The 23953-nt window shown below is 39.3% G+C and overlaps 1 protein-coding gene across 1 annotated transcript in view; it reads left to right on the top strand.

Moving 5' to 3' along the window:
* The window catches only part of COL15A1 (collagen type XV alpha 1 chain), a gene marked incomplete at its 3' end in the record, with an annotated part of 115085 nt that extends 106865 nt beyond the window's left edge, over window positions 1-8220 (top strand). The window contains exons 36-42 of the mRNA XM_082277640.1: window positions 2783-2847; window positions 3830-3958; window positions 4125-4184; window positions 5410-5469; window positions 6367-6552; window positions 7551-7666; window positions 8004-8220. Of these exons, the coding sequence (XP_082133766.1) occupies window positions 2783-2847; window positions 3830-3958; window positions 4125-4184; window positions 5410-5469; window positions 6367-6552; window positions 7551-7666; window positions 8004-8220 (833 nt within the window). The remainder of the gene's footprint in view (window positions 1-2782; window positions 2848-3829; window positions 3959-4124; window positions 4185-5409; window positions 5470-6366; window positions 6553-7550; window positions 7667-8003) is intronic.
* Window positions 8221-23953: the final 15733 nt, after the last annotated feature.

The raw sequence follows: 23953 nt of genomic DNA on the forward strand, positions 1-23953 counted from the left end.
GACAGAGTGGCTGGAAAGATGCCCAGCAGAAAAGGCCCTGGGGGTGCTGATTGGCTGCTGTTGAACATGAGCCAGCAGTGCCCAGGTGGCCAAGAAGGCCAGTGGTATCCTGGCCTGTATCAGCAATAGTGTGGCCAGCAAGACCAGGGCAGTGATCAACCCTGTACCTGGCACTTGTGAGGCCACACTGTGAGTGCTGTGTCCAGTTCTGGGCCCCTCACTACAAGATCAACATTGAGGTGATGGAGTGTGTCCAGAGAAGGGCAACAAAGCTGGGGAAGGGTCTGGAGCACAAGTCCAATGAGGAGTGGCTGAGGGAGCTGGGGGTGTTTAGTCTGGAGAACAGGAGACTCGGGAGACCTTAGCACTCTACAAAAGCCTAAAAGGAGGATGTAGCCAGGTGGGACAGTCGCTTCTCCCGGGCAACAAACAACAGTAATAGAGGAAATGGCCTCAAGTTGTACCAGGGGAAGTTTAGACTGGATATTAGAAATTTTTTTTCACCTAAAGGATTGCCACTGGAGCAGGCTGCCCAGGGAAGTGGTTAAGTCACCATCCCTGGAAGTGTAACCATGGCACTTAGGGACATGTTTTAGTAGTAGACTTTGCAGTGCTGGGTGTCACTGATGATCTTAAGGGTCTTTTCCAACCCAAGTGCTTCTCTCATTCTCTGATCAAACAGCAGTACCCATGGTAGAGTTTAGGTCTAGAATGAGACTGCTGGAGAACTGCTCCTGAAAACTAGTTGCTATGCAAATGCTGAATAGAAATGAAACTTCAGGTTGCTTACTCTGCCTTTAATGGTTTTCAACTTACTGGGTTAGAAAAGGAGCAAAATGTGCCACAAATAGTCACATCAAGAAGGAATGTTGCAAACAAGGTGACATCAAAGGGAGTATGTGGCTAGAAATCAAGTGTCACTGTTCAAGGCATTTGTGCTTTTGACTCCTTTTGGGTCACAAGTTTCCTAGTGACAAGCCTCATACTGTTAATGTCCAGCCTTGGGTTCTGGTGGATGGGGTCCTGGGCTCCTCTGACATTACTTGGCAGGTACGCCTGAGAAAATGATTGATTCCTCCCTCTAGGAACTGTGACCAGCATGGCAATCCAGCCAGGTAAAACCAGAGGAGACCATTCCTTAATCTCATCTGAAGATGGTTTACTAGCAGGATGGGAGTAACACAGATCTGTTCTTCCTAAAGTTTCAACAGGTCTAGCAAATACAGATCTCTGTTCCTGAGAACTAACAATTAGCCTGTTTTACCATGAGAGCTGTACCTCCAGTATACTAGTTTGGGGAGAAAATATCTCTGTCTTCAATTTGCTCTCTCCAGGTATTTCTTGAACCTGGTCAGACTTGTTTATACAGCAGGTGAGATTTCCAATCTGTCATCCAGTCAATATTATTAAATTAGTGTCTATCAGAAGTATTCATCCTCTGAATAATATTTGAGAAAGAAAAAATTCTTAATATGTTCAACATTGGAATGTAGGTTTTATGTGAATCAGCCCCTGATCATCACGATATGGACAGATCCACAGCATCCATGAAGGTCATAAAGGTCTTCGGGCCTTTTCCTGTGTAATTTGTATTAAGCACTTCTGGATATTACCTAAGAGACCCAGTCAGACAAAACAAATTATTAGTAGTATTTCATCCCTATACTTTCATTTATGCTCTCTGCCATTAGTCTTCATCATCCTCCTACACATTATGCTCTTTGCTTTGTAAAAAGGTTCTTTAGGCAATGCACATTTTACTAAATGTTAAGAAGAGATGTTTATTTATTTCCTATCTTCAAGGCTCAGTTATCTCTTTTAAAGCTATTACTATCTAAAATTATGGAGTTCACATACTGTAGTATGGGGTTCACATATTGTAATATGGGGAAAGAGGAATAGCTTATCTGCAGGTAAATAGCTCTAAACACTTCTGAGAACTGGCCCCCTTCCCCCTGCCATTGGCATGAAGGACCTGCTCTGGAGTATCCTTGCAAATGCCTCAGCACATAGATTCTTCAGTTTGTAAAGGTGATTTCAAGGCTCCTCTGGGTTTCACAAAAACCCACAAGCGAGGTCCTTGTGTAGAAGCTCCTTCTTACAAACAGCTTCAAAGGTCCATTACCATGCCATGCACTTGCACAAAATGCATGCTTTCAGTCTTCCATATCTTTGAATCTTTCCTGCCTTAAAAGAAAGAAGTTTTTACTCCAGAAAATGGCTCAAGGAGAAGAAATTTGCTTTTGGAGTAGACACAGATAGTAGGTGGTGTGGACTACATTCTTAGAAGTCCAAGTTCATACCCTCGAAGAATTCTTCTTCACTTTGAAACATAAGCTAAGCTTACACGTGAATTTTTCATCTAAGGAAAAGTAAATTTTTATTTGCCTTTAGAGCAAAAGATGGAATTACTCCCTCAAAGCTTATATGGGCAGGAGCAAAAAGTTCTTCCTCTTCCACATGCAGAAGAACTAGCCAGCAGAAGAGCATTCTGGTCAGCTTAAGTGGGTCTGGTTCTTCATTTGCACTTTCTACAACAGATTGCAATCTGCTGGCCTTAATATCCCAAAACAACAGAGAAAAGTCTGTTTCATCATTGCTTCTAAAAAAATCCTTAGAATGTATTTTCTGTAGTTGATTTGAGCTATTCAGGACACGACTATGGCTATTTAAAACTTCCACTGCTCCTGGACACCACCACTAAGTTCTTTCTTTATGTCACTCACATTTTTTCTCAAAAAAGATGACCTTCAGCATGTATTGTATGCTTATTTTATTTTAGCAGCTGCAATGCCTGGGCCACCAGGTCCTCCTGGAGAGCCAGGGTCACCTGCCACCAGGAATCTGGTAAGAGAGCAAAATAAGGAAGTTTGCTATAGAAAATTTTCTTCAAGACTTTTGGTGGTCACTGGTAGCACTGAAAGAAGAGAGAAAGTTCCATCCTGTGTTTCTATTTATTACAATGTTTTATAAACCACATAATTTTGAGATGCAAACTGTAGATTTCCCTAGAAATTCTAAAAATCATTGTGCCAGAGAATATCTGTAAATTTGTTTCCTTTTCTTACATTATGAAACAAATCAAAATTGGATCCAAGATATCCATGAAGAAAAAAAAACAGCTAAGACAGAAGTCTTAGTAATTTCTAAATTAAGAATTCATAGTTTCTGGGGGGAAAAAAACAACTAAACAAACAAACAAACAAACCACCCCAAAAAAACCCCTATTCAAGCTAGAAGAGGGCATTCATTGCAATTCTCAGGGGAGAAACAAATGTTCAAAGACTTGTGCCCCAGGACCGAAGACTGTAGTTGCAGGCTGGGAGCTACTCTCTCAGATAGAAGGTCCAAGCTTACTTAGGTCAAAACTAAGATTAAAAAAATGTACAAATCTATAGTAGGGTCTGCATTATTCATAAAGTACTAATATGCTTTCTGACAATGAGGAAATGAGAAAAAAAATGTGAAAGAATTTACACTTTCCTGAAACTTGCCCCAATTTTAACCTACTGTAGTTCTCTTCTGAACTCTGCCATTTTGACCTAGGATGCTAAATTGTAGCAGTGCAATGATCTTCACTCTGTACAAAATTTGTACAAAATTGCTCTAGTTCTACTAGAATCCACAGAATGATGATGCTGGTATGCCAAAGTAGCAAGATACTTATATTACTGAATATGAATCCCTTATGGATTAAATTACATAAAACTGACATTATGAGCATTTCCTGCAGAAGAGGTCTTGACATTTATGTGTCCAAATGAGACTACTTAACTTGCGAAATGTTTTGTGTGTCTGATGAAGTATATTTCATTTTCCTATTTGACAGGTTACGACGTTCCAAAACATTGAGGGTATGTTGGAAAAAGTTCACTATGTAGCAGAAGGTACACTAATCTATCTGAGGGAAACCAGTGAGGTTTTTATCCGTGTTCGAAATGGATGGAGAAAATTGCAGGTACTACTGCACTACATCCTAATCTTTTCCAACTCCCTTCCTCACAATGAAACTGAGGGAGATATTTTTACAGAGGAGGAGAAGTGTGGGTGCAAGGCTCCTTTTTTTGAGTTCAGAAGCTCCTGGTGATATGGTTTTGTTCTACTCTCCTTTTTGGTTCTTTCAGCTTGGTGAGCTAATTCCTATCCCTGCTGACAGTCTTCCTCCTCCAGCCATATCAAGCCATGTAAGTACAAAATATTGGACCATAAAAAACTGAGTCTAGATGCATGATACACTTGGCAGAAGTTGTATGCAGATCTCTGCACAATGTGATTTTCCACTGAGATTTGTCAGTTCGAAATAAGCATCCTACCACTACATAAGCTTGCAAATTGATTTGCTTGGACAGTCATCTGTTTCATGTATCTTCTGAGGCTCCAAACACTACGGAGACAAAGCCACATTTACAAAAAGCAGAACAAGTAAGTTGCCCACAAAAAACCAAAAGAAACCAACCAAACAAAACACAATGAACAAACAAAACAAAACAAAACAAAACAAAAAGGAAAAAAAACCCAACACCACCAAAAAAAAAAAAAAACAGAAGAGAACAAACAAATGAAAAACAAAACAAACAAACAAAAAATCACAAACCCACAGAATTCTGTTTCATAATCCTGGAATCAGTCATATCAAGCCCTGATTCCCTTCAAGAAAGGTCAGAAAAGGGTTTCTGAAAAGCAGATTTTCTTTGAAAGGTTATAGTCCTGTATTCAGAATACCATAATCATCACCTGAATGTAGCTTACCCTGCAGCATGCAGAGGGTGTACTCTAAAGCCTCAGTTGTTAGTTTGGACCTGACCCCATTCTGCAAGTTATTGTACCAACCTGCATGTGAACATGCTGTCTGTCCCAAAAAATTGCAGGAGAATGAAAACCATGAAGTGACAAAGGGAATAGAGAAAGGTTTTGTTGATGACAGGTTAATTTGTCTGCTGCAAAAATGAAAGGGCAAGAGAGTGCTTGGAAGGAGCAGCGAGAAGGAAGACAGCCAGAAAAAAATATAAAACAGTTAGAGTAGGTCAAGAAGAAATTCACCTAGCACACTGGCAAAATGTCTAGACCTCATGTTATCAGAAGTTGTCTGCAGCCTCCAGTTGACACCACTTGAGTTTCCCATCTGCTACAGCTGGTGGCTTGTTACTCATACTTGCCATAACTAGGGAAGAAAATTTTGCTTCTCCCAAAACAATTAACCGCGTTGAGAAGTGTTTCCACTCATTACATTTTCTGTTTTCACATCCTCCTTACCCTTTCAGTTTTGATTTTCCTCAACTGCTCTTCTGCTCCTACCAAGAGCAGACTGCTTTCATGCAGGACTCCAGTGATGCAGTAATTAAATTTTATTTTAAAAATTACTGAGTGTCTAAAATTCTGATTTTTTTTTTGCTTGTGTTCAAATAACAGGGATTTCAGTCTATTCCAGCACTGAGACCAATATCAAATATGAACAATGGAAAACCAGCAGTAAGTATGAGATCTGTATTGCAGCTGCAGAGCTGTGCTTTGTAATGTGATAGTTTGCATCTTGAGGGACAGCTGTGATATTTGCTCTTCAAACTCAGAGATTTTACTTCAGAAATTTACAAATACACTTCTTTAACTTGTTTAGACATCTCAGACACAATTTGAAATTCTTCCCTCCAGATCTGTTTTCATCATCCCATCTCAAAGAAAAAAAATCCTGACTCTGAGTTAGGAATACCTCTTCACTTAGTGATTGAATCTACAACACAGAGTAACTTCTAAGCTAACAATAGTGTAACAATTAAATAATTAAAATATTCATTACAATATTTTCAAACTTCATGGTGCTGCTTGGCCTAGATAGACACTTTAGAACCTAAGCCTTTATTTAAAAGACTTTAAAATATTTAGACAAAGAAAGCAAGGTAACTGAGTTATATCTAAAAAATTAAACCAAAGAGAAAAATAAAGCAGGAATGTAAATTAGTTCATGCATCTGTGCTGCTTGACCTAAGCATGCTACTTCTTGTATTTTTAAATGGTATCTAGTCACTTCTTACTACTTTTTTCAATGTTTGTAGGATTTGGGATTTTGTTCATGTGAAAACTCCAAGACTTTCGATTAAAAATATAAGCTGCTTTTAAAAGATTTTTATTTTTAGGAGTATATAATCTTCGTGGTTTCCTTAATGTTGAAAGATAAATTGGTATATCTCCTAAGGGTCTCATGGCTCTGAGAAATGTAATGTTATGGCAACAAATAACTTTCATACCTGTTATGAAGGGTACATGTTCTGTACCGGCAGGAGGAGGGGGCACAGTTTTATTTCCAATATATGTCTTCCTAGTGTCATAAACTTTTTCTAAAATGGTGCCTTTTCTTCTTTTTTCTTCCAGTTACATCTGGTGGCTTTGAACTTCCCACTGTCTGGTGACATGCGAGCAGATTTTCAGTGTTTTCGGCAGGCCCAGCTTGCGGGTTTGACATCTACCTATAGAGCCTTCCTCTCATCGCACTTGCAAGATCTGGCCACAGTTGTCAGAAAAACAGACCGACACCATTTGCCAATAGTCAATCTTCAGGTAAAAATGGGTACTCAGCCCTTGCTTTTTTAGGATAGGCTGTAGGTTCCCCAAAAATCTTGGAAAATAGCAAAGGCACAAAGTTTCAGCCCAAACTGCATTTTATAAAGAAGCAGCTTTGCTTCGTATTTCACAGTCAGATTCAAGAAACAAAAAAGTAGTGATGAAGTAGAAAACTACTGAGTTATTATGTTCTACTTTTTAGTGTGATCATAGGATAAAATACCTATTTTTCTCATTTCTAAGAAAAGTGCAAATTCTGTGCTTAGGAATGATGTTGGATATATCCCAATGAAACAGAGAGGAGAGTCTAGAGCATGAGTCATTTTGTGGTCTCACATAAACAGACACACTCTCAAACTGAGGAAAACAAACCATGTCTTTGTAGCATTGGCTGGCTCCCAGAACAAGCGGCCAAAGAAACCTACAGGAATAACACATGATGCTTGGAACATGTTGAACGGATGCTGCTCTGAAGTGCATGCAAACAGAGAGCCTTGAGAGAAATTTGTGAAGACAATATTGTTTCAACTTTGACTGGAAAAACTCAAAAGCAGTTTGAGAGGAAGCCAAATGCAAAGGTTTTGCCCTGAACATTTACAACACTTTTCACAAAACTGTGACTGCAACTGAAGTTCCAGTACAAGTTATATCTGTATTTTCTCTACTGCTGCAGTAGTTATAAGCAATTTTTCAAACAATGCCTTCAGAGGAAAAGGACAGGAGATGATCAAGCTCAATTTTTGAAGTGACAATAGAACAGAGAGACAACTTTGAGGCAAAGGCATGGGCCAGAAAGCTATTTGCATAGAGATGACAGATGAGACAAGTTTGTTCAGGAACATTATGCAGAAACTGATGTGAAAGATGAAATCACAAGTGTCCTTAAGTACAGATCTAATTTTCAATTTACAGATAAGTCTATAAAGGTAGACTTGGGATTTGATGTAGATTTGGGATTAGTTTATTTTGTAAAAGTGGCTTTGAAATTTTAACAGGGAGAAACCCTTTTCAGTAACTGGGAATCTATATTTGATGGAAATGGTGGACAATTCAACATTCACGTTCCAATATACTCCTTTGATGGGAGGAACATCATGACTGATTCATCTTGGTGAGTTTGCATTACCATTTATGTTTCATATGTTACATATAAGGGGTTTTTTTCTACTTTTACCAGATAGTAATAGAAATAGTAGCAGTATCTTGGGGTACTAGACATGATAAAAATTTCCCACTTTCTTTATGCCATTTTCTTTGCCATTTCTGATAGTCTAGAAATGGGATATCAGCTTATGTTCTCCTTTCCCTATCTTCTTTCTGTCTTCATCTTTACCTAACCACTCTTTGCTTCAAGCACAAGGAATGTGGATCACCACACGTACAGGTGTGCATCTGAATAAAGCAACAGAGACTTTTCCAGTAAATAACTTCTTAATGTTACCTTTCAGGCCTCAAAAGGTAATATGGCATGGTTCAACTGCAAATGGGATCCGACTGGTTAGCAACTACTGTGAAGCCTGGCACACAGCTGGTGTGGGAGCTACAGGACAAGCATCGCCGCTGAACACAGGGAAACTTCTTGACCAGAAAGTATATAGCTGTAATAATCAGTTTATTGTTCTCTGTATCGAAAACAGTTTTGTATCTGATCCCCAAGGAAAATAATTCACCTGCTGCACATAGGAATATTCCATTTGACGACAGAAAAAGCTGACACTGAAATTTCATTTGTAATGATGTAAATATTTTAATTTTTGTAATTGCACATTTCAGGAAAAAAATAGCCAGAGAAAACATACCTCAGCACAAACCACATTCCAGTTAGGTGGAACATCCAGTGCACACATGGCTGGCTTAAAGCCCTTCCTTCCACTTGAACCCCATGCGGTTCGAAGTTTGCCAACAGTTAACTCATGTTCCTCTGCCTGAGCTGGAGGTCACCTAAGGGCATGAGTCGAGTGTGGTCTGTGAGGAACATCCAGTAGCCTGCCTTGTAAGCAGTAGGGCTCAGCAAGGCTGCTGCTGCTGCTGCTTCACAGCTGAGAAGCTGCATGCTCCATGCTCTCCTTTTCACTTGCATAGATTTTGAATACCTAAGGCACCGTTCATATATACTCATGTATACAGCAAATACTGGGAGGCTCTTATGCCTCACAGAGCTCGCATTTGCAAAACAAAGCTTTAAGAACAAAGGTGCTCACCTCCTCTGAGTTTTAGTGGAAGCCGAGTACCTGATTCCTGCAAGCTTGTACGGATCTCAGCCTGGTGGTTACACAGAAATATAGCAGCTCTCACATCTTATTTCAGCTTTTCTCTTTGCAGATTCTAGGCATAGGACTTTATGCAGGAGGAGTGAATTTCACGTAAGACAAAATCTGGCCTTTATTTTGGTGCTATTGTTACCAGGAAACCTGAAAGCAATGTTAATAGAAAACATCCTGTTTAACTGGTAGAACCGAGCAAAGAAATGCAGACAAATGAACCACCTGACCTTTATTTATTTCATTCCATATTAGAGGAAGTTGTTTCCTTTTGTGTCAGACTGATGAATTAAATATGTCTGCCATGGTTTCTTTAAAATAGGTTCTACACTGTTATCCCACTAAGTTATATGTAAACTGATTTTCCTTTTTGTGAATTTACCCTTCTGGCATTCACATAATTAAAGAATTGTTAATATAAAATAACTGCAACAACTATAGGAATGATCAGGAAATGGTAATATTCTTCACTAACAGTATCATCAAAATATCTGAAGTCTTTTGCTGATATATTTGTCTACTGTATACTTTATACAATGTATTTACTTATGTTTTATCAGGCAGTGACTGTGGAGGTCAAACTCCACATTATCCTTTTTTTAAAGATTTAAATGAGAATCCGTGTGGGAAATACATGTTCATTTGCTGACAAATAGAGTGTTAAATAACTAGAAGCTTTTGTCAACAAACAAAAGCAAATCACGCTTACAATACTAAAATGATGTAATTATATAACTAAATATTTTGAAATCCAGCTTTATTTTTCTGATTGATTATAAAAGCTTATTTCCCAGGGTCAGCTGAATGATATCTTCATTTTTTTCTGGAAAAGTAAAAAATGTAAATTACTCCATTAATACAACATGGTAATAAGGCAAAAGCTATTTGTATTACATTTAAAATGTATGCATAACAATTCACTGCACTCATTTATAGTCGACTTTCCTAAAATACTGAGCACGTTTGTGCCAAATTCCTCCAGTTCACAGAGCTGGAAGAGTTATTTATGTACAGCAGGGTTTCACTCTGAGTCACAGGAGGTTCAAGAGGGGGAAATAAAGTGCTTTTACCTGCTTCAAGCAGGAACCATCTACTTTGAATCCTTTACAGGCCAGTGTGGTCTTTGCTTGCAGCCAGTCATCCACATCAGCCCCTACTCTTCCTCTCCTGAGCTTGAGCAACCCTCAGGGAGTGGGCTATCTCTTCACCTGGCGTTGCAGTGACAAGAGGTGGTGGGGCCATGGGATCACACAGAAGAGCTCTGTGAAAGCGGACGAGAGAAGACTAATGAAAACATGCAGGTTTTAGAAGATACTGAACTGGAGTTTAAGTTGGGTCCAGCAAAATGCATCCAGAGATCTTTGTGCCAGTCCTGTCACAGAGCTAACCCGTCTCTGTATCCTGAACAGAGCTTAGCAGGGAACTGAAATGGTTAAGCATCATCAATAAGTTGCTAAAAAACTCTCAGTGTTTGCTTTCCACCTCTAACATTGATCTGCAGGCTACAGGAATTTATTGCACATCCTTTAACAGAATACAGAGCATGAACCATGCACCACCTGGGCTGCTGTGGTGCTGAGTTCACAGGGTTGCTCACATACAAAGGGAGATACTTTTACCAGAGAATGGCATGAGAAATCTGTTACAAAAATGAAGTTTCCCTTGGGGAAAGCAACAACAACAACAACAACAACACACACTTTTTTTCAAAGCCAGTGATGCTCTTTAGATTCCCTAGTATAATTGAAAAGAAAAAATAGTATTCATCAAGGATATGACAGAGAAAAAAATTAGCCCAATACTTAGAATATTTTAGCTTTCTATATCAAAGAAGAGTACTTTTTTCAGCACGATTCCAACACAAAGGTCAGGTGCACTTAAGGAAGAACGTTTGCTAATTCAGGTAAGAAACTGTGTATAAGGCAAAGCAATCACCAAGAGAGCACTAGAGCAAGGTTGAAAACAGTAACTGCGCAAGAAATAAATGTAGAAATCCAAATAGTACTGAATTGTGAATACCCCAAAATCGTCTTCTGGCCCACTGGTTTTGTTAGCAGTAGGTAATCAGCAGGTCTTTCGTCCTTCTCAGTTCAGGGATCTTTTCTCTGGGCAATCACAAACCATGTCATGTTACCATCTATCAGTAGTGTGCTGCTCTGCCCAGAACTGCAGTGAGAGGAGAAGTTTCTCCTCCTATTGCTGCTATAATCAAGCCAAACCTGTGAGTTTCTGCAGTGCAGCACATACATCTCAAAGGACTGACAATTAACAAAACTCATTTTGGTATAATCAAAGACTGCCAGCCTTGCTTCTGAGCTGTGCAGTGAAAGAAGAAAGAATGAGTTGCAGTGTGTCCTGCCTGGAAGATTCCACAGTTCCTCCTCTTTGGCATTGAGATTTAGGTATTACCTCTGCATTAACACTTGCAATTCCTGTTTTCACTCCAGCATTGTCTTGGAGAAGAGAATCTGTCTCCTAGATTTTTTAAAAATTAGTTGCTAGAATTGCAACTTTATTTTGGTGTTCAAGTACTGGAATTAATGCTATGCATGCATCCTAAAAACATCTGATTGGGGTTTGGCTGTTATTTGCTGTCTGATACACAGTTCGAGCCTGCACTCTAACAGTTCCTCTCTGCTGTCTCTCCTTAATGCTTCAATGGTAGCTGCCCAGAGATAGAAATATTTCTAGATGAACATTTACTTAAGTACTTTGATCCTCTAATCTGAACCTAGCCTCCCTTTTTTAACCAGTTAGAGGGCTGATATTTGCTGCATCTTAAAAGGCCTGTTCTGCACCTTGGTGACACTTCCACTGTTACCAGTTGATCTAAAATTTTACTTGCCAGATTCCCTTCCACTGTATCCATATTAAAAAAAAAAACCACCACACCATAACACCACCCTATCCTACTCCTAATATGCCTCATTAATGGCTATATGTACACACAGCCTAACCTGGAGGTGCACCCAGAGTGGATGACTCAGTGCCAGCAGTAGTAGACTTTGCCTGGGGGAGAGGGAACACAAAGCCAGAACATCTCTTCATCCTGCGTGGGCAAAAGAAAGTAATGGAGTTACAGACAGCACAGGCTGTGGGAATTTCTACATTGTGCCAGTTTGCCTGGGGTAGAGTTAATTTTCTTCACAGTAGCTAGTATGGGGCTGTGTTTTGGCTGTGTGCTGACAACGGTGTTGTTAATGCAGGGATGTTTTCGTTCTTGCTGATCAGAGCTTACACAGAGCCAAGGCCTTTTCTGCCTCTCACCAGCAAGGCAGCTGGGGGTGCACAAGAAGTCGTGAGTGGACACAGCTGGGACAGCTCACCACAGGGATATCTCATATCAGATGGCATCATGCTCAGCATATAAAATGGGGGGAAGAAGCAGGAAGGGGGAATAATTGCAGCAATGGAATTTGTCATCCCAAGTCACCATTCCAATCCAGCCCCGATCTCCTGGTTATGACTTAACAATGCCTGAAAATGGGAGAAGCAGTGAATTAGTTCCTTGTTTTGTTTAGCTTGTGTGTGTGGTTTTTGTTTTACCTATCAAACCCAACCCATGAGTTTTCTCATCTTTACTCTTCCAGTTCTCTCCCCCACACCACCCTGAGGGAAGTAAGCAAGCAGCTGTGTGAGGCTGAGTTGCCAGTCAGGGTTAAGCCACAACATACATGTGATATCAATTCAGCATCACACCCTGGTGTTGATGAGAGGTAACTTACAACCTTCCCTCTGCTGGTCTAAGGGATACTAGTAATGTTTCAGCAGAAAAGGGGATGGCAACCCTATTGGACCTTATAAGAAGTACCTAAGATCACATTCAAATTCAAGTCAGGATGATGATGACATTGCCTCTGCAGGAAAGGTATGTTTTGTATCGTGCACTTCAAGTATGTTCACACGAATAGCAGTATAATATCAATGTTTTCCACAGACCAGCACCAATACCCTGTCACAGGTGTTTTGTTTGACCTTCTTTGGTTCCAGACATACTCATTGAGGTCCTAGCGATAGTGATGGTTTGCTATTGGAAACACATTATCTCCCCACTGAGTTAGAGGATGGGTTGTTTTTAACCTCTAAAAAATGATTTGCCGGTATTTATCTTTGCTCTACAGTTACGTATTTTCATTTTGCAGGCTTCAAGGTTTCAATTGAGGCTAGTCTCATCCCCAAGGCTACCACTGTACTAGAAAATTATCACAGTCAAGGCAGAGCTATTAGCAGAAATACCGCATCTGACTGACAGCTGAACTATTTCCTGACACAATTGTGGTCAGTGCCATTTGTAATCCTTCCAACCACTTCTTTGGGGGATAACTTTTGGGGAGAGTGTGTGCCAAGGACTACTGTTGTGGATAGTTTGAAAGAGCCATCCTATTTTGGAACAGAAAGGTTTAATTGTACTCAGAGGTGCTGAAGCGTTGTGCCTGGTCTCAGGGATAACTGGAGTCCTCATCCCACTGAAAACTTGTAGGGGGGCTGCAGGACATGCATGTCTGATACCCGCAGAAAACACATCAATGGTTCTTTACATCTTTTTGCCAAATTTAATAACAAACATTCCTCCTGCAAACATTCTCCATTCATGTAAACCCTGTGGCCAGACTGCATTCATTCAGGGCACCCCCTACAGCCGTCACTGTCTCACACATTTGTTCTCAAGCCGTGTATAGATATATTGTGCCATTATCCTCACCTCTTTCAACACTGATGAGCACCTTGGTTAGGGCCTTGATTGACTGTTCACAGAGCTGGGATGTTTCAAATATCTGAGAATTAAAGGATACTGGTGCAGTCATCCTGTACAACTGATTACTACCATGATGCCTTCATCAGTAAACAGGGCAACACAAGACATTTGTCTGCATGCTTTACCCCAGATGTTGGATCAGGCATCGTGCTTATGTACAGCCTGCCTGTTAGGAGTACTGAGCAGCTTCCAATTCTAGAGGTGGCAGCATCCTCTCAGTGACTTTTCAGAGTCTAGAGGTGTGCTTAGATTCACCTGAGACACCAAACATGAGTTCCTAATATCATTCCACCACCCTTTCAGCCAGCCTACCAGAAGCCTACCTGATACTTCAAAATGTGAGGCTGCATCCCTTGATGCTGCACCATATTAGGGTAGGGTGAGTGGTGTGTTTGAACTCCTGTGTTTACTAAATTCTTACTGTAATGTTGAACAAAACCAAGCTCAAATTCATATTACGTTTCCTTTTTTCAGCTGAGTGAATTGGGAATTGTTCATCAGCTTCATCAAAGCAATTTCCAGCTTGTTGATCTCATTATTTTGAAGTCCATGTTTCCTCCCAAGAAGGCATAACCCAGTGGGCTCTGAACCTTCACAAGTCCCTGGGGCTTGGGAAGTCCCTAGGGTACATCTGTGAACAGGTTATTTCAAAAGTATTCACTACTGTATTTCACTGCCATTGGTTCTGCCTACAGAGTAAGAACCTGACTTGCTCTCAGTAGCTTTTTCCCTCACTACAACTTGGCAAAGTTTGTCTACATTATAGCAAAGCTGTTCTTAAACCACAAATTTGTCTTGGACATTTTCTATTCTTGATCTCAAACATCCAGGATTTAGAGGTAGCCCATATCAGGAAGACACATCAATTTTGACACCATACACTCACAAGCCAAGGTCTTTTAAACATATCCTGAGACTGTTTGCCTCCTTTGCTCAGATATCCAGAGCCAAAACCAATGTACAGAAGCTAATTGGCTGAAGAGTTTGGAAGAGCATGCTAAAATTTGCTATGACAGAACTGATCTGAGTAATTAAAACATATACCACTGACACAGCTTAAATTTTGGGGGGTTATTTAAAAGTGTCTTCATCCTTGAGGCTGCAAAACTCCCATCTTGATCTTCATTTTCATGCAAATAAAGCTTACAGAAATTCAAAAGAGCAGACATAGAACTGCTGTTTGTTCAAAAGCTTAAAATCCAGCCAAAATTGATTCCATGTGTTAATCCTCCTGAATTAGAAATGGGCATACAGACTGTTATTCAAAAGTAAAAAAAAATACCTATTAATAACCAGAGTTCATCAAGATTTGTAGTTAAATGCTTAGTCACTATCTCTCTCCTCGCTTTCCTGTAGCTTGATATGTCTTACAACAGTAGAATAATTTAGATTGGAAATGGTCTCAGAAGGTCATCTAATCCAACTCCCTGCTCAAAGTACAGCTAAGCTAACTTCAAAGTGCGATCTTCTCAAATTGTAGGCAAATGAACTGAAGGTGCAGCACTGTGCCCAGGTTTTATGCTTCCATTTTAAGAAGGCAAGAAGTTGGTATAGTGTGCCGTGATTCTTTTCTGTTAGGTCAGGAAAGCATCCAGTTGATGGATAGAGGTAATTGCCACCAAAACTAGAATAAATTTGTGGCCTGGGCCTCTCAAAATTTATCTCCTGATGGAAGATCTCTGTTCTGACAAACAAAATGTTGGGGGAGAGAAGCAAGATAAGTCAGCAGCATCTAACTCAATCACCTCCTAATGTTCACACTTTTTTTTTAAAAAGAGAGTCAGCTCTCCCAACCTAGGTATGGGTGATATATCAGAGTATACTGCAAGCCTTGGGCATACAAGAGCAAAGTCCTGTTCTCAATTGAGTGCTATATAACGACAGATAATAAGCTACTCGTTCTGTCAAAGTTACTGAATCACAGTATCTTTCTTACAAAAACCCAATTGCACACCATCAAGAGAAGAGCTCAGGAAAACTGATGAATAACCTAGAGGAGGGATCAAAATACTCACAGCTGTATCCTGCTGTACTGGTACACTCAGTAAGACATAAGGTGGGAAGGGAGCAGGGTAAAACAAATCAAAAGGACTGGGGAGGAGGGATAATAAAGCTCTGAAGTTGTGGTGAACTCTATGAATGAGAAGCTAGAGGATATATAGAATTATCTGCTCTGTGTAGGTTCTATTGAAGCAACTCTGAAGGCAGTAAACAAGATTGGCTACAGTCAGAGCTACAAAAGGGAGAGTGAACTAGGAGGAGAGAGCTGCGAAGAGCAGCCCAATTAAATCTGATAGATGTCAAACACGGTGATGAAAAGGATTTATGTATCCATGTCCAAGATTCATGGTCCTCTAATTTCTCCTTGGCCACAGGTGGACATCAGTGGGCAACCCTGCTGTCATTGACACTTTAGGCTATTAAAGAGCAAAAATCTTTCTGTAGCTCATGAATATGAATCCAGAACTATTGAAACAGTTCCAGTAGGAAAGACTCAGAGTAGCACTCCAAATATCCTTAGTCTTGAAAATAAGGTCTGTGAGCACAAATCACTTGGGAATTAAACCTCTATTTTCCACTAGAATAATGTGTTAAAATGTAACAGCTTCCAGGAATACTTTTGCAGAAATACCCTGATTCTAGATAGAATCTATTAACTATGGGGAGAGAGTGAAGAAGTTTAGGCAAGCCTGCTTCAAAACTTCCTGTTAATTTTTAAGTGAGTATCTCTCTGTGCATTGTGCAGAGAACTTAAGCACTCAAACTGCAAAAAAGCTACAGTGACGACTTTAGCTGTCTACATGTAAATTAAGTTACTTCTAAACTACTGAAACCTATTTTAATCAAAGACAGGTCAAGATAAGAAGTAGAGCAGCAACTTTTTCACATACAAAATTAGAGCCTGCTCAAAAGTTAGTCTTAGTTTATAAGCAAGAGAAGTCTAAACCTGTTTTAGCCCAAAGTAAAATACAGAGAATGAATGGGGTAACAACCCACCTATTCCACTACTTCTGAGAAAACTTGTCAGGGTCTTTCATTACTATCAGTGAAGTCCAGTGGCAGCTGTGACTGTCCCATTCAAGCCAACTTGGAAGCATACAGAGAAGTTAACTACAGAATGAAGTTAGAAAAGTACTGAGCAGGACAGGAGCCTGATGAGACCAAATTATTCCTCTACAGTTTTTGTAGCAATGTTCAAATATACACTGCATTGCAGGCTCAAGTGGCTTATGGCAGTTTCCTTTTCACAGGGTTTCTTCTTCATTTTGCTCACAGGAAAGCAATATCCAGAGAGCTAGGATTACTCATCAAGGCATGACTAAGGCATGGTGTGGCCCAAGAGAAAGGATGATCTCATGTTTGTGAGAACAATGCCCAAATGAATGCAATTCTGTCCCTGATTCACTCATGGAAGAAAAGCTCCACATAAATGGGTCCATTTTAGAGCAGGTTACAGATAGTGTGGGGTAGATCAAAATGCAGTAAGTACCAGGATAAAATAGACTGAAGTCAGTTCAACCAGATACAAACACGTTTGAGTTCCATGTTGTGCATTCTTCCTTATGGCCACCCTCAAAATCATGAAACCCCACAGAGAGCACAATGTATCAAAAACACCCTGAAAACTAAAAGATACTTGTTCCTTTCTGATTTTGCTCTTTGATTTGGTTCCTGTGGATAAGATATGGGCAAGTATCAGCAGAAGGCAAGGCAGAATCCCATAGCCTCTCAGACTCAGAGAACAGTTATCCTACAAATTCTAGGAAGAATATCTCTTCTTAGCCAGGCTATAAGAACAAACTAATTCTGCTGTGCTTGTAGGCCAAGCCATTTCTGAGAGTTGATTCAAGTGGAAACCGAAACTGTATTTTAAAAAGAGTCGCAGCCAGTCTCCAAAATGTAATATTTACACAGTTCTTTAACCTTCAGCAAAGTTCTGAGAAAATATGTATCCTGCAAAAAGACAAAGCATTCAGCTTCTCAAAAAAATCTGGACTTCTCATGGCTTCAACTACAGCTACAAAAGAGTAACCTCCCCTATAAAATTAAACTGCATCAGAATGATACATAGAGATGCTCTAGTCTTTTGCCCTACTGAATTTTGAACATTAATTGGGCTCTTCATTTTCTGTCTTGTAATACAATCATTAATTTTGGCAAATTAGTCCCATGATCAGTTCCTGATCTTCGTTTAAAATGCTCTTTTTTTCCTTAATATTGTCCTCTCTTTAAATTAGGAATGTGTTTCTCCTGGGTTTTGGCAATGGTTGCCTTTAAACACCACTGACAGCAGCCAGTTGTGTTGTGCAGGTGTGGTGAAAATGCTTTTGCCACTACTATTCCAGAAGTTCTAGGCTATTAGTTTATCTAGAATTTTAATTTAACATGCTTAAATTCTCAAGAGAGACAGTTTCTTCAGCAATCTAGTATCCAGACTACTTAGACTTCTTGGGTAAAAGTCAGCCTTTGGAATTATACCCAAGGGATATGGCTGATGGAAAATGACTGCTGTAATAGAGAAACAGAATTCTGAGAAACAGAATGAAGTAAGTGATTGTTATTTGCAACCAGAAAATGTTGTTCAGGAGAATTTCCATGCTAATTCAGACCTGAAAACATAATGAGCTATCATTTCTGTATAGGTCCAGTGGCAAAAGTCTTCCCTCTTAACAATGCCACTTGGAAATGTAGATATAACCAAGGACTTATGCAATCTCAAAACTACATATTCTTGGAGAAAAGTTAGAAACTTAATAGCTCAAGAACTGGTAAAGGACAAAGTTCTACAAATGATTTCCACCATCTTTCTTGTCACTGTATAATTTGTCATTTTATTCAAACAGGTCTTTAGCCTATTTTTCTCTTTTTCAGTTTTTATTCCTGAGTAGGTACAAATTCCATTACCTATTTAAAGGAAAAAACACCTTTTTAAAATACATTACAGAAAATCTCCATACAGTTCTCTTGGGACTGCTCAAGGTACAGCACCTTTAGAGTGAACTCTAGCTATTGTTTGCAAATTAACAACTGAAAACTTACAGACAATATTGCTTAGAGAGACTACAGAAACAGGATTTTGAAACAACCTGGTAGAACCTGAACTGTGATAGAAAGTTTAATGCTATCACCTCAGGCAACATAGAGTCACATGCACTGAAGAATGAGTGGATGAGGAACACATATCAAGTCTAGAAAAGCTGCAGCAAAGCAAGGAATTCCTATAGCATGTGATAGAAGAATCTCTCTCTTATCTCATTTGCAATTTTAGGGAATTAAATATGATATTATTAATTTAAATTAATTAAATGGTTTTTTCTTGTCTCTTTTTTTATTTTATTTTTATTGAGTTTATACTCTACTGAATGAAATGCTGTTTCAACAACAAAGTGAAAGTTTTATTTAAAAACTTGGGGGTTTTTTAGGATAACTGATGCTTATTCCAAGTTGTGATCTAGATCCCCAAATCTAATTTTGAGGTCTTAGCAGCTTGTCACCCCAATTCCCACTTCCTACTCTAGTAAATTTCTTGTCTGCTATGAGCCTTTATTCCATGGAAGAAGTCAAACGTGTCAAACCCACAGGAAGCCTGTCTGCTGATGGGTACACAGAGAATTACAATAGGAAAACCTCATGATCTGTGTCTTGCTAGAAAGACGCTAACTTTTGGTAGGTTACACATGCTGCTCCTTCCCCACTCTAGGCAAAACTGAGTCTGGTCTCTGGAGGAAAATTACTTTCCTTGATAAGCAGAATGAAATAAATTATTACTTTCACTATCAAATTGGAATGAGTAGTGTCCAAACAGGTAACAGCTGTACCTCCACAGGAAAAAAAATCCTTTCTTAATCTGTGGCAAACTAGTTTAATAAGTGTATCCTTTGCTGTAGCTGTAGGTGAGATGTCCCTGCCATTTCAGCGTTACCAATGTTACAGAGTTACTTCAGCAATGTAAGGCCTTCAAACAGATAATGACGACCGGTCTCAAGTAATTTCCAGACATGGTTGATGTCAGCCTTTTTTCTTCTGGCAACCACTCCCTAAGCTACCCGGTCCTCCCTGCTGTGTTTAGCAGCATGTCTTGGACTATACAGTATTTCCCTACTTTCAGCATAAATCAGACCTCTCTGTAAGGAGACTTGCAGTCAACACTGCTCTCCTTGAATGGTTCATGCCTGATTTCAAGTGAAGTTGGATTAGTACACGTGTAGTAAAAAAGCTCAGCAGCTGATGGACTCTACAAGCTGGAATGAAACACCAAGTCTAAGGGGTTTAATTGTCATCACTGAGATCTGCTTAGAGAGCTTAGGACACTGTAACATGTTCACAAACCCATTATCTGTGTAATAAGGTGGTGCTAGCTGCAGGGATCAAGCAGCTGTGTGCTGATGTGGTGCATTTCTGGGCCACACAGTTCAAAACTCTGGGGTATGGAGTGTTCCACAGCAAAAAGGGCTTCAAATGTCTTAAAGCTTTAACTGGCCTTCTGGTAAAGAAGATGATTAACTGAGTGTTCAATAACTAAGATCTTGCAGTATTTAGTTTTGGAAACATTGATGAGTCAAATCAGGCAATGTTTATAAGGGTTATAAAATGAGTAATTCTGAATGTTTCATGAAGCAGTGACTTCAGAAAAGTGATTCCTTTTGCTTGTCTCTGACAGAGAAAGGTCACAGACCTTTGTGAAACTTTCTGGTTTGTGTTCTTACAGAAACTGCACACTAATAAGCACTTTGATATTTTCTGTTCCAGTTTGAGTAAAACTGCTTGGAAAAATCAAGGACTAGGTGGGGAGGGCAATGTTGGGGTTTTTTCAATAAGTTATTCTATTTTGGTAAATGTTATACATTCAGTACTTTTCCTCTTGCTGAATTCCTTGGTGAAAGTAATTTGTAAATATCATGATGTACTGAATAGTTCTTCCAAATAAACAAACGTAACATTTAGCTAATTACCATGGACAGAAAACTGTAAAAATTGAAGTTTTGCAATACCTTTGTTTTTTATTGCTTTAGCACTAGTTGTGTATACACTGTTGGTGAGAGAAAGACTGTTTTATTACCCTAATACAGTACCTCTTACACTAAAAGACTAATAAACTTTTAGTCATCAAAATTAATACTATTTCCTATCATACTTCCATATATTTTCAGTTTAAATCTAAAAAAATACATTTATTGGTGTCCATTTTTGGAACTAAATCAGCTTCTAATGCAAGAACATTCATATTCTTGATCTTTCTCAAATACTAAGCTATAGAATAAGTTGGTTTGTATAATTGTCTATCTCACCACCTGTCCCTTTCCAAAATGTCTTTTATTTCAATGCCCTACATAGTTTCTTACTTTGTGGAGGTTTTGCAGTACAGAGTTCCATTTGAACTTTTCATGCAGCTGCAATTCTTTTGTTTTACATCTTCCAGGAAAAAAAAAAAGTTTAAGTAGTGTGCATACACTGACAATAATTCTCACAAGAAAGAAAACTAGCACTAAGTAAAGATTAATTGTTTCATTCTCTCTCCCTGTGGGTGCTGTGCATGTGTATGACTGTCACATTCTAGAACAGAAGAAAGAAATTAATCGGTGTTTAAATTGCAGATATTCCCTGTGTAATAACCTGATTTACTCAATCTAAAAAAGCAAGAATTTTTCAAATACGTCCAACCAATTTGATGATTTAAACAAACCTCATAAATCCAGATAGGTTGGTTTTCTGTGTCATCTTGCTTTGTGTTCTGCCATGTGTTAAAAAAAAAAAAAAAAAAAAAAGATTATTTTTGTTGCATATTTCTGTAATTGGAATGTAATTATATCATAAATTAATTAATTTATTAGAAAAATTAGGCCAGGAAGAAGGGGGGGGTTGCCTGTTCTAAATATATGTTCGCTGATGACATTATTTCCATCCTCAGTAAGCACTGACGATTCAAGTAGGTAAGAAGTGCTTTTAAGGATTCCTTCACAGGAAATAGTGAAAAATGATATTTAATTAATCCAGTTAAAATGCCATAAAAATGCAATGGTCATGTATTGCTTTCTATTGAACTGGGCAAATTTGTACAGTGAAATTGTTTTCTTGCTATTTTGGCAGGAAAAAGCGAAGCAGTTATTGTAATTTTGAAGAATCTGTAATCACAGAATAGTTATTTTCTTCTTGAACAAAATGTCACTTTACAGAAAGGCATATCTTGGTAACTGTTTTACTGACTGTGTCATTGTCTCACTTAGCCTCACTTGACTAACTAGCATGTTTAAGGATGAAAATAACTAGATGCAGGCATCAAGATCTCATTTTCTTTGGATTGGCATTAGATTTGTTTGTAGGCATAGGGAGGAACCAATTATTTAAATCTTTTCAGGCCATCATTTTTATTTTGTAATTTTTACTTAACTGCTCCATTTTGTATAGCAAAAAAAAAAAGGCAGATTTTATTGTAACCAAACAGGACATGTAACATGAACTACTTTGCATTCCAACCAGTGAATCTAAATTCCTTTCCTATAACCCTCCTAAAGATGCCAGGTATTGCCCAGATGAGCAAACTCCCTGCTGCACCAAAAGCAGTTACGAAGCTCATAAAAAGGAATGGGAAGACCTAAATGTTGGAAAAGGGGAATTGACAGCAGAAGTAACAGTGGGAGAAAGATGGTGGAAAAACACCAGGATGCATCTTACAGTGACAAGGGGGAGCTAATGGAGGAAGGTGCCAACAAGAACAAGACCCAAATGTCTACTACAGCCCATTGAATATCAAGAGTCTGAATCATAACCAGAAGTTCTTAGACCCCACCTTAATCAAGACCAGAAGCTGCAGCCCTAAGAATCTGGACACATGGAAGCATAGCAAGAAAAGGAGAGATTTTGGACATGCCGAACCCATTTCGGTAGCTTTGCTTCTGGCCCATGTTTACTTTGGCTTTTAAATCTAATATACACAAGATCAGAGAGAGGTACCCAGGCATCAGGACAAGGCACGACACAATTTTAGGTGTTTCTTCTGTAGTGGTCTTTACCTCGTGTGATAGGAAAGAAGAGTGAGACCTGGCAAAAAAATATTCCCTTTGTAGTGACACTATTTGGAAGTGACCTGAATCCATCTTAGTTGATGAGTTGCTACCTGCAAGTTATTGATTTATTTTAATTTTTCTGTGTCTGTCAGCCAAATGTCACTCAGGATGTTAATTCAAAATATTCCCCATAGGACTGAACTGGGAGCCCTGAAAAAATCATCCACCATGCTCTGCTTACTGCTCCCTGCCTTCCTTCAGAGATACAGTCTGTGACCCATCCTTAAAACCAGGAGATCTGCCATGGGGAAATGAATATTGGATTTTTTCCCCCCTGAGCATATAACTTTCTCAGCTTATAGTTTCAATGCCCCATATGAATTTAAAAAGTGTCTTGGGATTTGAGCAATTTTAACACTGCTTCAGTATTTCTTTCTAAAGCTAATATATTTATTTGAGGATTAGCCCTCTAAATATTTCTACGTATGGATAACTAAGAATATGTTTGCCTGGTGTTGTCAGCTTCAGTAGTTCATTACAGCATGAATCTATATCAAATCCAGACATTTGGTCCAATATCTGTCACGAAGTGCATGTCATTAAAATGTTATTTTGCAAGAGAAAATATAACTAGAATCTGTTTATGTATGACATGTTGTTCAGGGAGAAAGGGAAAGAGAATTAATATTTACCTCACTTTGAACAGTTATAGTATCAAGATTCTTATCCAGGTGAAGAGTACTGTAGGAGAAACAAGACTTTATAAAAGCAGTGTTGGTTGAAAAAGTGCAAGTAAAAAGGAGGCAGGAGATCAGTGTGCCATGTGGTGCTGGGGAGTGTGGAGGGTGCTGTCCTGGACACTGTGAACTGGGAAGGCACCATCTGGCAGGAACAGTACACGGGGCTTGCAAGAACGACTGCAAGTAACGTGGAAAAACACCCGTGATCTGCGTGACTTGGCCTGTGATGGGAGGGTCACACTGCAAGCAAAACAAGCAACAAAAGGAGTAGAAAAGCATATGCTGAGGGACTCTGAACTGATCCAGGATCCAGACGCAACAGTCAGGTAATGGAGCTGAGGGGTGGGATGGATCAGGTAACTGCTGGGAGAGTGGTTACTTGATCCCAAGAGGGAAGGAGAGCCTGTCCTGCTCTGCCACCCATGCAAAGCTAATAAAGCTGTGGATAGAAGTAACAACCTTAGTCACGGTAATTTTCTTCACGAGGTGGATCCCAGTTGCCCCAGGTTTTAAGATTCAGGTATTGCCTCAGACGGGTATTTGGACTGCGCGAGTTTGCTTCCCGATTCCCAGTTAACTCCTGAAGTTAGGTGCCGACTGTGCAATAAGCTGGGCGCTGCACCCGTGCCTGGCACC

Source organism: Coloeus monedula (assembly GCF_965178545.1).
Source record: "Coloeus monedula genome assembly, chromosome: 1".
NCBI classification, from domain to species: domain Eukaryota; kingdom Metazoa; phylum Chordata; class Aves; order Passeriformes; family Corvidae; genus Coloeus; species Coloeus monedula.